Below are 15,988 nucleotides of genomic sequence, written 5' to 3'. Positions count from 1 at the left end.
TTGAATTTGTACTTTTTGCATTTACTTTGGTTTACAAAAATGTAAATACACAAAAATGTGTGTTTATTAATCCAAATGAGAGTGTGTATGCATTCTGCTTAATCTATGAAAATCAGTAAAAAAAAACAACTTCAGGGAAACAAAGAACTTTCTCTAGTAAATGTGCCATTGGTTGAAATCACAAAGAGGAAGTTCGATGGCTAAGGGACTTAAAAACTGTTTCACCACCTCCACCAGTCAGTTGTCTTTGTTGTGTTCGACTTGAGTAGATTGCTGTATCCTCTGCTAGCGTGACCTGAGCTCCAGGGTTGGTAGAGTAAAGGCAGATGATGATGCTCTACCTGGCTCTCCTTCTGGGCGTTCTGCCTTGTGCAGCCCAAGGTAAGGCCATGATGGTTTCACTCTCTTCTCTCAGTAGAGTTGCTCTTTGCTAACTTCCACTAAGCCACATATTAGCCAGGTATTTTGTTATGTATGTTTGACAAAAATCTGCACATCCTTACGAAGCAACTAATGACATAAACATCCAATATCTTTCTGCAAAATTGTAGCAAGTTTAAAATTGTGTACAAGGACATTTTGAATGTCAGTTTTTAAAAACTATTTTGATGTATATCTTTGTGTAGGAGTATGCCTGAGTACAGGCTTTATTTGTATGTGTCTGTACAGATTATTGTCTTACGCACTCACCATCAAAATGGTCTCTGAGAAACTACAACTAAATAAAGACTGCAAAAAGTAAACTAAACCTAAAAAAGTGCTCTCACTGAAGACGCTGCGCATTAAATACGGACTCGAGCTAAACAATGAATTTCTAAACAACAACAATGGAACTGCTGTCAGGTAGCACGTGAGCAAGAGCTCAGTAGTGCCGAGACAGGTGAGAGCGTTTGTGGTTTTTACCATTTGTGGAAAAAGGTGGGGGCCGGGGGCCGGGGGCCGGGGGGGGGGTCTGGGGCGGTTGGGGTGGTGTGGCTTGCAGTGTCTGTGAGAAATCAGCTTGGCTTGCGTGCATGTCCTGCGTGAGGTGAAAGAGAAGTGAGAGCTGGAATGGGAAACAGACCCTCGAGACCTGGCTCTGGAGTATGCCTTCCCCCGTCCACCTCCTCCGGTGGCCTCCACCGCCCCTCACCTCTTAGCGCAATGTGTTTCCTGACAAGTAGGCGAGAGCTGCCCCCCCCCCCCCCCCAAACCCCCTGCAAAGCCCATGTCAAGACCACTCTCATTTCCCCTTTCCCCTGACGAAAATACACAGAACGGCAGACACATCCTTGGAGATGTGATAGCACGGGTCGCATTTCAAAACGATTCGAACAGTGATTCACGCAACCCGACAGGCGTTTATGCATTGAATACTCGCTTTTACAGTACAGATAATATTCCACACTGTACAAATCCTCTGCACATATTTGACACGTGTGATGGGATATTGTGACTTCATGAAAAAATAGCTCACGACATGGATCACATCCCATGTGCGTCATGCCTGTCAGAGGACAAGCACAACAGGGTACCTCATTTTGATCACAAGTAAGTCGACCACTTGAATTTGCTTTCCTACAACCGCAACCTTCACCGCTCAGAAATGAATTTCGCCCAATTAATTCTGATTCAATTCAATTAAAATGGCAAACGATATCTCAGGGTAAACATTGTGTTTCGCTCCTTTCAGACGATGGCAAATACAGTGAGCCGGGGGCCATGACAATGGGTTCAGAGGCCAGTGAGTCAGACCCCGGTGCTTTTGTGAGCTCCCCAGCCGAGGCTCCGACTGGTCCTTGCTGTGGCGGTGAGGAGCTGGGTCGCGCCCTGAGCCAGCTGGTCCAGGAGCAGCAGTCCGCCTCAAGCTGGCGGGGAGAGGTGCTGTCAGGGCTCACCCAGCTGGTCCAGGAGCACAAGGAGGTGGCCAGCGGGCAGGCCGAGCTGGTCAAGCTGCTGCGAGACATCCGGGACCAAGGTGGACAACACCTGACCCATCTGCAGAACCTGGCCCGCCATCAGAGCCTTCTGGTGGAGAACCACCAGGCCCTCCTCCTGCAAGCCTCTCGGATAGGCAACCAGCTACAGGACCTGGCCAAGACCATCAACAAGCAATAAGACGTCTAATCTTTTTGGCTGTGAAGACATACATACGTGGAACATGGATCAGCAACTTTTGATGCATTTGGTTATGCTTACAGGATCATGGTGATCCTGTCACTTGTGCACAAAGAAATAATCAGCACAATTAAATCGCTTTGATGAAATGTTTGCCAGCATTACAAAGAATCAGCCATATATAAAAATAAAATTGCTGTGAATCAGTTAAAAGATGTTTTATTTGTACACTGATTTTCTTCTGCAAATAAATGCTTAATCACTGTATGATTATTAGAAAATGTTGACATGAAATATAGCAATAAATAATCGAACATCATTCAACTATGGTTGTCTTTATTTATTTAGCACGTTGTGGATTGTAATGTGGGATGGGTATCTGATAACATGACAATATTACAATTTTGAGTAATTCAAATAGTTAAAATAGGTCAAATACAAAATATGAACTATATAATCATTGGTTGATTTGGCTGTAGGTTATTGAAATGGAAAATTATATTATAATTATATAATTATTAAAAAGTATCATAAACATAAACACAGTATGACAAAATTAATGAAGAACCACATTTTCTTCTAAATGAATAATTTAATAAAATTCACTGGTATAAACGCTTTTCCACATTACTAATGATTTCTGATGATATTACTATCTATCTATCTATTATTTATTTATGTATTTATTTATTGTATTAATAGACTGGAGGCCACCTTTGATCGAGCTGAACAAAACAGCCGTAAGTGAAGCTGAAATCTGTTTGCCCGTGGGTACTCGTTTTACCCTGAGTTGTCGTGGTAACAGCAGTGTGTCCTGGAAGACTTCGCCACGATCTCACAGCCGTCACATCAAGAACAACTTGATCAGAGTCAAAGAGGCCACTGTTATCCACACCGGAAGATACAAGTGTCTGTATGATGAACGTCCAGAGCTGCACTCAGAACTCTATATCTACATAACCAGTACGTTATCTACTGTACCTCCCTCTGAATTTTCACATTAAAAAAAAGAATAAATGAGAGACCAATACACATGATTTTGTATTATTTCTAAGTAAATAGGAAAATATATAGGCCTGTAGAAATATATATGATACATTTTCATATACATCAAATAACTACACAGGCTATGTTATGTCTAGTGAGTGGTTTTCTTTGTATGGAACTGCACTTCACCTTGTGTCTTCTATCCATAGATGGTGAGATGTTCACACCAGCGATGTCTAATGTTGAAGTTACTGAGGAGGGCTCAGACTATCTCATCGGCTGTTTACTGACGGATCCCAGTGCAACAGACCTTTCTCTCCGCCTGACTAACGGCAGTGCTGTGCCCCAGGACATGAACTACACCGTCGATCCGAAGAGGGGGATTCTCGTCCGAGGCCTCCTGCCCCATCACAGCGGAGAATATGTCTGCAGTGCATCAGTCCGCGGGAAAAACGGAATCTCTGAACCGTACGGTTTAATAATCCGACCAAGTAAGACTGTGACCAGAATACCCTTTATTGATCTGTATATGTGCCCTATTATACCAAGACTATGATCAGAATACCCTGTATTAATCTATGTATGTGCACAGTTAAGGCCAGACTATGATCAGAGATTTCTGGATGTGATGCTGTGTCCTTATGTTTTGTGTCATGTGTTGTCTCTGTCAGAAGTACGTTCTCCACCAGGTGTACTGATGACAGTCCAGGAGCCCATTCGTATTGTTGGGGAAAAGCTGCAAATCCAATGCACTTGTACTAACCCCAACCGCATTTTCAGTGTCACCTGGACACATACTTCTGGTCGAGTATGACTCATCTCTTCGCTTCATGAAACATCATTCAATTGAATGTATTTTTGTTTATATAGCGGCAAAACAATCCAATTGTCTCAATGCGTTTTACAGAGCCCAGTGCCTGAGCCCCCCTTAGAGCAAGCACAATCAACATCTTGTGACTTCACACCGTACTTTTGGTCAGCTGTTTACATGTCTGAGTGTGATGTGACCATTTATGGATGACAACTAAAGGGCAATTTCACAATCCTGTTAAATGCTTTGCTGTTTGACCTTGACTTTCAAATTCATTGTTTTCTCCTAGGAGATGACACATAAGCGGTCCACCTCTTCAGATCATGCAGGAGTGCAATTAACCAGCACCTTGACCATTCCCTCTGTGAGTCTGTCTGACACAGGGAACATCACCTGCGAGGCCGCCAATGAAGCTGGTGTAAACTCCTCCACTATGCACCTGCAAGTTATAGGCAAGTCTTTTGTCATTCCATCTGTCTGGGGCAGGATGTGATTTAAGAGTCTATAACCTGTATGCCTATTTTTGTTCTTATGTCCCTACAACAGAGGAGGCATACATCAATCTTGTCCCTCTGCTCTCCTTGGGGACAAGTTTGGGGACACGTTTGGACAAGTTTGGGGACAATGATGATGGTGTGGCTGTCCATGTAATAGAAGGAGAGAGTATTACACTGGGTGTCCAAATCACTGCTTACCCAGAGATGGAAGACCACTGGTGGGATACAACTGTACTCTGTAATGCAACAAACCAGGAAGAAACTTCTCTCAAAATTGCAAATGGGTAACAAATGGCTTTGTAATGTCCAAATGTCCAAGTGTCCAAATTCGTTTTTTAATTATCCTTAATATAATTTTGGTGCTTAACTGTCGGGTTTGCTGCCTGGTGTGCTTGTGTGTTATAGATACAAAAGCACACGGCTTCTGAGGAGCGTGAAGCGGGAAGAACAGGGCCTGTACACCATCCATGCCAGGAGCGACAAAGTCAATGCCTCACTGAACTTCAATGTCTCTGTCTCTTGTGGGTACTAACTGGAAGACAGAACCAAGTCTGTTGGTATACGGATGTCTTTTTTTGTGTGTTTTTCACTTTCTTCCTCTGGTTTCTTTTAAATAGACAAGCCAAGCGCTTTGGTTAGATGGGATAATAATTCACTGACCTGTGTTGCCACTGGCTACCCTTCACCTGTAATTTACTGGTATCAATGCGCGGGCCTCAGCACCACGTGAGTACAGGACTCTTTCCACGTAAAGATAAACAAAACAGAAGCAATGACCACATAGGCTCAACATCCACTAACAAAACAGCAATCATTTCGGCTTACAGATGTGACAAAAACGTCAGTCTAGAGGGAGAGGCCTTTGTGGTGAAACAGAGTGAGTCTGGGCAAGGGCAGGTGGAAAGTGTTCTCCATGTGAACCACACCAACACCAGAATGTCCATACAATGTATAGCAGTGAACCTTGCTGGAGAGGACCGGGACACTATTTCTTTTGACTTCACCTGTAAGACAATCACGCTTTGTTTCATACATCAGTGGCTATACATGTTTTTATATAGATATATGTCTACATCTACAATGTATCCACAGCTACAGATTTGAGGAGATCCTTAGAATAAGTTCACATCCCTTTTTCAATTTCAAAAAGCTATTAAATGAACTCCTTTGATTCTATTAATAATGTCAGTTTACAGCATGACACAAGACAAATTATTCATCATTTACAATTTAAATAATGTATTGCTCTTCATTTTAATTTTACCACCAGGGTAATTAACTAAATCACTGTGGATACCTTTTTTTTTAGCTGTCGCAGTTCCAAGAATTCTAGTATCTAATAATTTCACATCAACCCTCATTGGTGCATCAAGCATGGTCGGAATATTGACAATCCTGCTCGCAGTTGTTTTCTACAAGTACAAACAGGTACATCTTGTCAAACATACATCTTCATCTGTCTGTTTTTCATTCATGCAAACAAAATCTCATTGAAAACATTAAAACTGTGTTCCCTCTTACAGAAACCTAAATTTGAAATCAGATGGAAAATAATCGAGCTCAGTGATGGGAACAACTACACATTTATTGATCCATCCCAGCTTCCATACAATGACAAGTGGGAGTTTCCACGTGAAAGGCTAAGGCTTGGTAAGCAACTCTTCAAATTTGTTGAAATTCTATTGCATGTCTGAATAGAGTTGTTCATTTCAAACTTTTACATGGGAATTACTTACATGTCCCAGGTCAAGTGTTGGGTACTGGGGCCTTTGGGAAGGTGGTGGAGGCCACAGCTTATGGCCTAGGCACAGATGAAGACATCACCCGTGTGGCAGTGAAGATGCTCAAACGTAAGTTTAGTTTGTTATATAATAATAACAATGAATTAGTTTAAACAGAGACAAGACAGTCCTATCCAGAAGCATCTGAAGGTTGTGCTGATGTGATTAATGGTAACACTAGATCATAAAATGTCAAATAAAGATGTTATCCCCTCTGTAGCCAGAGCCCATTCAGAGGAGAGAGAGGCTCTGATGTCAGAACTGAAGATTCTGAGCCACTTAGGACCCCACAGCAATATAGTCAACCTACTGGGTGCCTGTACACAAGGAGGTAAGGCTTAATAATCACACACAGAGAGTAGCCAGGATATTTGAATGACATTACAATGCAAAGTTATTTTTGTTGTTGTTGAAAATTCCCACCATTACTGTATTACATCTGTTTGGCACTACTCTTTTGTAGAAATGATCCCTAAAGAAGATATGTATTATTTATTACATAATAAGGCCACAATTCAGATAATGTAACTGTTTTCCATTTCAGGGCCAATGCTAATGATCACAGAGTACTGTGGTCACGGCGACCTGCTAAACTTCTTACGCGGCCGGGCAGAGATGTTTGTGTCCTCAGTCTTGAGTGTCTCCAGCATTTCCAGTGAGAGCACGCTCTACAAGAACCTCACTGAAGACCACCGTGTCAGAAGGTTTGTTTGGGTATTACAAACAGCAAACAAGCAGATGCACCTTATATTTTGGGTTTGTAAACCCGAAGCAGAAGGGATTAGCGGACATGATAGCCCTGATACTGTCGTACCACGTCCAGCACACCCACACAAATTAGGTGACCTCATCTGGTGGGTGTCAGCCAAGGCAGAACTGTGAAGTGAACAAATTAACTGACATCACAGAAGCCTGCAGCCCACCAACACCTTACAGTTTAGCACCATAACATTTTGAAGTCATGGAAACAAGAACTCTCACTTTCTCAACTCTCACTTTTCTCTCTCTTTCTCCCCCCCTCCCGTCTGTGCGCTAACAGCGACAGCGGCATCTCCTGCTCTGGCTCCGACTACCAGGACATGTCATCGGAGCAGAAGCCAAGGCACCAGTCACTGGGTAGGTAAATAGCAAATGGCTGAAGTGCTGTGCTGTGCTCCACAGAAAGAGGCACAGTGTGGTGAGACAGAGGAAGCTCAGTTCAAGTGTGCCTCTGGAGCAAACACACACACACAAAAAAAAAAAACAGAAAAGCACAGAGCTTTCATTGGGGCCTGGCTACCTTGGCAGAGGCAGAGGCGAGTTTACCGAATCTTCAAAAACAGAAGTCATTTATAGTTCGCCTTTCAGTGTGACCAGAGGTGTAAAAATCCATTTTATATGTCAAGAGTTGCAGTGACGTGCCAAACCCAAAAATATCTGTGTTCCCCTGGTATGCTTTCAGGTTGCCACCCAGAGACAGAATCCAGATTGTTTGGCATGGAGGACTTACTACGATTCTCCTATGATGTGGCTCAGGGCATGGACTTCCTAGCCGCTCGCAATGTAATAAACACATTCATATATATAATATATACATATATATATATATATATATATATATATATATATATATATATATATGTTATAAATGTTGTAGATATATGGTAGTAGACTCCTGGGCAGTGTTCCAGCAACAATTATTTTCATGACATCTGCTGTCAGTAGCGCTGTGAGTGTGTTTGTTTTGCAGTGCATTCACAGAGATGTGGCTGCCCGGAATGTTCTCCTGACTGATTGCTGTGTGGCCAAGATCTGTGATTTTGGGCTTGCCAGAGACATAATGAACGACTCCAATTATGTGGTCAAAGGAAATGTGAGTGAGCGTCTGCCTCATCTCCAGGAACACATCATCGCCCATTTATCATCAATTAACATGGTTTTGATTATGCATCCATGCGTGTATAGGTGACTGCACTGTGGTGCACTTTGTCTGTATCACACCTAATGTGTACAAATTTTTTAAGAGCCTGAACCCTCTCTGTTTCTATGTTGGGGGGGGGGGGGGGCTTCAGGTTCTGGGCTCTGTAAAGTGCCTTGAGACAATTCAATTGTTTTGGCGCTATAGAAATATGAACTAAATTGAGTTGAGTTGATGTTGTCAGCCATAGACAGTGGGTGAGTAGGATGCAGACACAGCAGGTTGTTGTGATGTTGTGAGGAAGATGATGTGATGTGTGCACTGGTGAACAGCAGGTGTGTTTCTGTGTGTTCTGCAGGCACGACTGCCAGTGAAGTGGATGTCTCCCGAGAGCATCTTTGATTGTGTGTACACAGTGCAGAGTGATGTCTGGTCTTATGGCATACTGCTGTGGGAGATCTTCTCTCTAGGTGGGCGTCAAACCTCAACATACAAAGTCCCTACATTCATTTCACTGTTTTCACTGTTTGAACGACTGTTTGAAAAGCAAAATATGGTATTTCCTCTTTGACACGCAAATGCAGAAGATACGTTAAGACAAATGCCAAATACTATACATATAAACTATGCACAGTGCTATACAAAAATTATTTTGTTGTTGCATCTCATTACCATAGGTAAAAGCCCATACCCTGATATAATGGTGAACTCCAGATTCTATAAAATGATTCAAGACGGGTATCAGATGTCTCAGCCAGACTTTGCACCATCAGAGATGTAAGTGCCAACAATTACTGCAAGTATTGTGCAATTTCATAACACAATTCTGTGGAGATTTTCCATTCAAATAACACCGACAAATTATGGAAGAATGACACATAATCTTTTTAAATTCAGAAAATACACTTGATATCATCCTCTTACCTTCAGGTATACAATCATGAGAATGTGCTGGAGCCTGGAACCAACACAGCGTCCAACATTCAGTAAAGTTGGAGAACTTATTGGACGGCTACTGCCAGATCAACCTCATCAAGTAGGGATAAAACATGCTTTTTTTTAAAATGTCCATATATTAATTTGTAGCTGATACCAGTATCTTGTTGCATGTAAAAAATAAAAGGATAATTTAGGGTTGTTTGTTTATCTAAAATAAATACAATTTGTATCAATAATCCTAATTGAAAACACTGTATTCGTATAACATGATCTGGATTAACAAATTAAATTGATCTATTGATATTCAACTGTGTGCACTTTTAGAGACAGTGACTCAGCCGTACCTCACAAATGTTGTTTGAATGGCTTCCCATCAGCATTACAGGAACCTCCAGCTGGCCCTTGAGGAGACCGAGGCAGAAGAAGTGTGTGAATCGCCTGCCGTCTGCGAGGGGAGCTTTGAGCAGTCACTTGATCAGGATGCGGAGGGACAACCACTGATGAAAAATAACTACAGAATTTGCTGATGAGAAAGTAGGATGTAACCCATATACTGTACAGGGAAATCTACATTTACGTACATACGCACACATACAAATGCAAACATGCCAAACACACACACAGACACACACACACACACACACACACACACACACACACTGTTTTTCCAGTTGATTTTAGCTAAGCTTAAAGTTAGCTTGGCCTGAATATATCCTGTTTTACATTACCATTGTGACCAGCGGTGCTTGAATATAGCTTTTGTTAACTTATATGTCTATACACAGAGCTGCTTAACATTCATTCAGTGTTCAAAGTGGCCTTTTATATGAGTTTCCCATTCCAGTTTCCCATTTCCCTAGGATGTGTAAATAACTCACATTCATGTAATGTAATACACCTACCATGTTCTTTTATGATTTTTTTTTTATGCATGCAAAATGTAACCTGTTGAAGTTAAACATACAAAAAATATTAAACACTCTTTCTAGAGTCAAAAAGAACGTTTTCATTTGGACTTTTGTAACGGTAGCCAGCATGAACAGAGTTGAGCAATCAGTAAACCTCAGTCCCCAACACCCAGAGACGTGACGAGACGAGATGAGACGTGCAGCGACAGACACTAGCACCCATGGGGTTTAGCCTCCTTGCTAGCACGCCTGCCTCCCGTGCCCAAGATTGAGGGTCTGTGCTGTTGATGTTCTTTCTAATAATGATCAACTGCACTCGAGGTCATGCCCATCGTAGACTTCTCATCTCGCGCTTGCACAAACCTATGTGAATTATGTATTAAGTCTATACTTAATATTAAGTATGCTATCCACCAAGTTCCTTTATTTAATCTGTGTTTAAGTTTAGAATTATTGTGTAGGGTGACCAGACCAAATGTGAGTAGTAGTAAGCACCATGCTCACATGATCAATCAAAATGGGAGGTGCAAACGTTAAAAGTCAAACCCCGCCCCCCTGCACTCGATCTCCTTAACCCTCTCTTTCTCTACAGTCTTTCCAGTCTCAATGTTAAGTTTGAGCGAATATGTACGTGATCATGCAACCACACTGTGCACCATCAAGGCCTTCTTTATATTCAACTGGTCGCTGGGTTAAGTGGAGTGATTATTGGTCGGGTTGAGGTGAGTGATTGTTGGTCGGGTCGAGTGGAGTGATTGTTGATCGGGTCGAGTGGAGTGATTGATGATTAGAGAATCTTTTACCGCAAACTTTGGGATTTACAGAAAAATTATATGCAAATCAGCGACACCCGATGGTGAGAACGCAATGAAGCTCATTACTCAGATAAAAAAAGCACAGAATGTATTGGCCTATCTCTTATTGTGGATTATATTTTTATATCACCACTAACATATTTTATAAGGTATAGGTATAGGTTAAATTATTATAATAAAACAAAGCCTGCATCCCTGCAACCTGTTTTATAAGGGCATATTGATATCAGTCTCGCTGATTGCCATGAGGACTATAAATAGTGTTCACGGTGACTTCATGCATGTAACTCAAAATGAATGCAAATTAATATAAGTAAGGTACATAATAAGATTCTGAAAATGAAGGCAAAAGCTGCTTGAAGTTTCGTAGACTTTTGAAGTGATAATAACGCATGAAAGATTCAAGCCCCATCATGTGAGAATTGGTATTTTTCGCTACTGAGCTCCTTCTAAAGCTGCAGAGTGTAGCTTACTTTTACACCACTGTTGGAAATACAAAACGTGCTTTGAGATATAGCCCACTACATGGCCTCTTCATGAATCACTGTAGTAGGCTTCAATTAGGACATTTGTAAAAAGGTTGAATCATTTGAAAATTAAAGTGTACAAACATGATGTGGCTCATTGGTATAGTACATAAGGAACTATGAGTATGAGTAAAGGTAATAGAGTTTTAATTTTTTTCCAATCATTTTCAATTTTCATACTATGTCTACTTTTTCAAAACTCTTCACACAGTGGGCATTACAGACACACACCTCAGCACATCAGTAAACCTAAAAATGCACTACAACCACAAAATCACTTCATACTTGTGACTCATACTTGTGACTCCACTTCCATAACTATAGTGCATGCTCTCTCCCACTAAACTACTGTATCTCTCAATGTACAATGAACTAAAAAAACACAGACAACTTGAAGCATTGCTAAATGCATATATTATGTGTTGCTGTATCCTCTATTTTTGCACAGTTGAGTGTTGCATTGGAAAAGAAAAGAAAATGAAAATTACCCCTCGTACAAATTGTATATTGTATAAAATGTACAGATATAAAATAAAATACAGTACATTTTAAATTCAGCTTTCTGCCTCAAGACAACTCCATGCTAAACTTTCTGTGGTATACTATAGTACAAAATAAGTTTTCAGACATTCTTCTTTCCCAGTACAGGAAGGGAAACAAAAACACATGAGACTACCATTAGAAGAGTCCTACAGCCCTAATGCTGTGTGTGTGTGTGTGTGTGTGTGTGTGTGTGTGTGTGTTTGTGTGTGTGTGTGTGTGAGACTACCATTAGAAGAGTCCTACAGCCCTAATGCTGTGTGTGTGTGTGTGTGTGTGTGTGTGTGTGTGTGTGTGTGTGTGTGTGTGAGACTACCATTAGAAGAGTCCTACAGCCCTAATGCCGATCCGTGGTAACATTTTTATGAACTTTCTCCCTTGCCTTGAATCTTTAGAAAAAATCTTTCGCACATCTTATACCACCCCATATTCCACATATATTTCAAGGCAAACTGTTGTCATGACACCAAGAACAAACTTTTTTAATCTGTCGGTTTGCCTGTCACAATACTCTTTATAACACTTTTCTAAGTGGCAAATGTACCATGTGGGCTCAGTGGTACAGTGGTTAGTGTTGTTGAAATACAAGTAGCTGACCTGGGTTCAGTTCCTGGGCAATGCAAGGTGCTATTGTAAGTCACTTTGGATAAAAGTGCTTGTTATAGTTGCATTTTTTGGTCACTTTGTTTCATTGATAGCCCATGACATATACAACAGTAATAGTGGGGAAATGTCTTCAGCGACAACTGCATCTATATTTTTCATTCATACAAACAAAGCAGCAAACTGAATACATTTTCAGCAAAAATGATAGAATAATCTGCCTTATTTGTAGTGTATAATTTCATTCTTTCAATCTATAATGATCTAAAATTTGTCCGGTTTTGAACTGAAAGTTGATTGTATCTAAATGTTGGCAAAAATTGCTGTAGTTGCACAGAGTTTTGCTGGTGGTGAACATTGACTGAGACAGGTATCCATGAATTTCAGAAGACGTGGTCATTGAATGTATTTTTTTGTGTTTTGTATCCACAGTTTAGTTTGCATTGTCTACTGATATGGTGAATGTGTTTTACAGTGGTATAACATGTTTCAAGTCTTAGAGAAAGGGTAATGAGATGTGAGGGTGCTTCTTCACACTTAGATGTGTGAGTATAGTAGCTTTCCTCATTGCAAAGTCAGCAATTCTTTCCACTTTTGGAAAGCAAAGTCAGCAATTGTTTCTTTTTTGTAGACGTCTAACAGCTCATCTCTAGGCAATCTTATTTTCAGTTTCATGATGCACCCAACAATTGTCTTGGATGTGTGTGGAAACTACAGTAATTGAAGTTAATTATATTTATGAAAGTATTTGCCATAACTTTGAAATGAACTGAATGTTTGGTTGCACTAGTGCAACTGTGTGTGTAAAATACCCTTACTGCATAAAGTATATAAAGTACATCAGACAGATCATGACACAATTGTAAGTACTAAGCAAGTATGGGAAACCAAACTACATATGTCCTTGTGACCCTGTGACATGGATGAAACATGCGTGTCATTGCCAGTGCACTGCATGGTCCCTGCTGCAGGGTCATGCTCAGCTAACACCAGTGACAGTGTAGGTTCCTGCATGTATATATGTGCAACAGGGTCATGCTCAGCTAACACCACTGACAGTGTAGGTTCCTGCATTTATATATGTGCAACAGGGGGACTAGGATGGACTGAGCCAAACAAGCAGCACATTGGTGTGTAGCTAGAATGACAGTAGCAAGTCGAAAAAAGTACGTGTCCACACAAACCCAATTGCAGGACATATATATGTATATCATGTGGACATGGTTGGGCTTTGGCTGAGATACGATAATGAATGAAACACTGAGAGAGGGTCATAGAGTGGTGCTGTGAATCACAATGAAGTGAATCTTACTTGAATGGACTGTGAGTGCACCAGCTCCACTGACTTATTTGCATTTCCGTCATTTTATTGCATTTTGGGTTTTTTAGCAGGCTGTTTGCATAAAATATTTTGTATGATTTTTCTTGAAACGTATTCACACATCATTGCAAACGTTTCTTTCAAATGTGAGTGAGGTGGCAAAAGAACCATTCGGTAAATTCATGGATCCACGGTTCTTTCTTTTAAGACCTAGCTTGTTCTGGCACAAATAAAGGTGTTTGTATCAGCAAAGAGGTTGCATTCATAATCCTTGTTATTCATTCTTCTGAAGAATCTCATAGGCTTAAACTGAAAGATTTTACAGGTTCATATCCATACAATAGGCGAGACACGTGAGTTTGAATCTGTTACTAAACAGAGAAAAAGGTCAAACACCTACTAATTTATGTCACATATTTATTTCAAATTGTGCCGGAGCAGCAGGCAAGACATTTTATTTTTATGAGCAGGAAGTAACATTTTAGGAGATGGATGCCAGTCAGACATTGCATCAACAGCTACTTCTCTTTTGAAACCATCTGTTGTGCAATGTTTCAAACGCTTTTTGCACAGAAACGGACAGGCACACCTTGCAAACCACAGACACATATGTCACTTGTCAAACAGTTTGGCCCATTTAAAACGCATTTGCCAGAAAACAGCACATATCGACATTAATTATACAAGTTATAGATATATAAAGCAGGTTAGTCTTTAAAATACAGAGATACAATAATGACAACAAGTTCGGAAACTAGAGTTCGGTGCAGTGGAGATACAGTATTTTAATGACATTATTATGCTAATGTCTGTGATGGGAGATGAAAAGTTTGCAATTTGACATTGTATTTAACAGAACAGTCTTTGTTGCAATCCTAAATAAAAGTAAACAAATTATGTAAGACACATGTTGTAGAGTTTGATGACTTAAGACTTAGAAGACTTCAGACATATAGCATGCTCTCTTAGTGACATCAGGAGTATTACTTTAGACGTACAGCATGCTCTCTTAGTGACATCAGGAGTATTATTCAGACATATAGCATGCTCTCTTAGTGACATCAGGAGTATTATTCAGACATATAGCATGCTCTCTTAATGACATCAGGAGTATTACTTTAGACATACTCTCTTAATGACATAAGGAGTATTATTCAGACATACAGCATGCTCTCTTAATGGCTAAGGAGCTCACACCAGGTGGCACTGTAGGACACCATTTGACGGATCAAACAAACGCACGCACGCACAAACACAATGATACACACTGATCTCAACTCTGTGTATATAATGCTTTATATACTGTACCTTCCACTCAAGCCTTTTCAGTGTATTTAACGTGTATTTTCTTAGAGCTAAAAAGCAGGCGAGGAAAATGAACTATGTGTACATTGCATTTTGTGCTAAAGAGATGGTCTGCGTCATTTCTTTAAAAAGTCCAAAAGTCTCGTGTGTACCACATCTTGTGGTACTGATATGATAGGTAAAGGGGGATAAACTCACCCACACATTGTGCTTTCATAAAGAAACCTCAAGGAAAAATTCTACTTTCATATTATGCCAGCGATAATTGTCTGATTGGCGTCATTATAAAAGACATGTTTATGTTAGTCTTTATGGCAGCTACACTAACAGGTATGGGGGTTAATATCAGACTAATGCCACTCAGTCAGAGCAGGACCTGGAGGGCATGGTATATCTGTGGGTGGAAAAATAGCGTTCCTGTCTTGTAGTTGCCTGCCTTTAAAGTCAAAGATGGGAAAAATCCCTGGCTGTCAGGATGGTTTAACGTGTCATTTCCTCATTCTGGCCGGGCTAATGTCTGTCTGTCTGTCTGATTTCTTTGTCTCTGGCTGTGATCCTGTTTCATATTTTAATCTATGATCACGGAAACTGTGTCGAAAATATGTCGAAACTGAAGCCATGGGATGGAAACCAAATTCGCTGAAAACGGAGAATAAGATTCTCTGTAACTCGAGGATAGTGGCATCACATGACACAGACTGGGCCTACAATGTGTATGTCGACATCCTTCACCCTTTCATCTCCCGTTTTTCCCCCAACAAACATTTTTCATAGAAGCGGGCTCTACTTCCTCATAACTTTAAGGCATGCTGGGGCATGTCTCCATTTTAGCAGATTTACAGCATCTGGACAGATATCCCTGTTATTTCAGTGATTCACCGACACTACTGTGCACAACCGTATTTGTTGAGAGAACTGCAGGCCAGTGTAAATAATATGTCACAGCATTAACAGGTGACA

At 40.7% G+C, this 15,988-nt stretch overlaps 1 protein-coding gene across 1 annotated transcript; it reads left to right on the top strand.

Annotated features, from left to right (window-relative positions):
* Positions 1-101: 101 nt before the first annotated feature.
* csf1rb (colony stimulating factor 1 receptor, b) lies at positions 102-10,007 on the top strand. Its single transcript, XM_031571367.2, has 21 exons — positions 102-381; positions 2,800-3,060; positions 3,294-3,575; positions 3,756-3,892; positions 4,185-4,347; positions 4,442-4,676; positions 4,798-4,913; positions 5,010-5,118; positions 5,220-5,398; positions 5,702-5,820; positions 5,916-6,042; positions 6,138-6,242; positions 6,394-6,504; positions 6,718-6,877; positions 7,213-7,289; positions 7,615-7,715; positions 7,903-8,025; positions 8,429-8,540; positions 8,748-8,847; positions 9,001-9,106; positions 9,387-10,007. The coding sequence occupies exons 1-21, from the start codon at positions 327-329 to the stop codon at positions 9,534-9,536; spliced, it is 2,928 nt and encodes a 975-aa protein (XP_031427227.1). The 5' UTR covers positions 102-326; the 3' UTR covers positions 9,537-10,007.
* Positions 10,008-15,988: the final 5,981 nt, after the last annotated feature.

The sequence above is a fragment of the Clupea harengus genome, chromosome 8 (genome assembly GCF_900700415.2).
Source record: "Clupea harengus chromosome 8, Ch_v2.0.2, whole genome shotgun sequence".
Classification (NCBI taxonomy): Eukaryota; Metazoa; Chordata; class Actinopteri; order Clupeiformes; family Clupeidae; genus Clupea; species Clupea harengus.
The sequence above is the reverse complement of the archived record's forward strand: the minus strand, read 5'-3'. Positions and strand labels throughout refer to the sequence as shown.

Excerpts from the sequence above, each read along its gene's own strand:
- csf1rb (XM_031571367.2), top strand. The coding sequence starts at position 327 with ATGATGATGCTCTACCTGGCTCTCCTTCTGGGCGTTCTGCCTTGTGCA. Across the intron at positions 382-2,799 it reads TCTGCCTTGTGCAGCCCAAG|ACTGGAGGCCACCTTTGATC; the intron begins GTAAGGCCATGA and ends TTGTATTAATAG. Across the intron at positions 8,848-9,000 it reads GACTTTGCACCATCAGAGAT|GTATACAATCATGAGAATGT; the intron begins GTAAGTGCCAAC and ends TCTTACCTTCAG.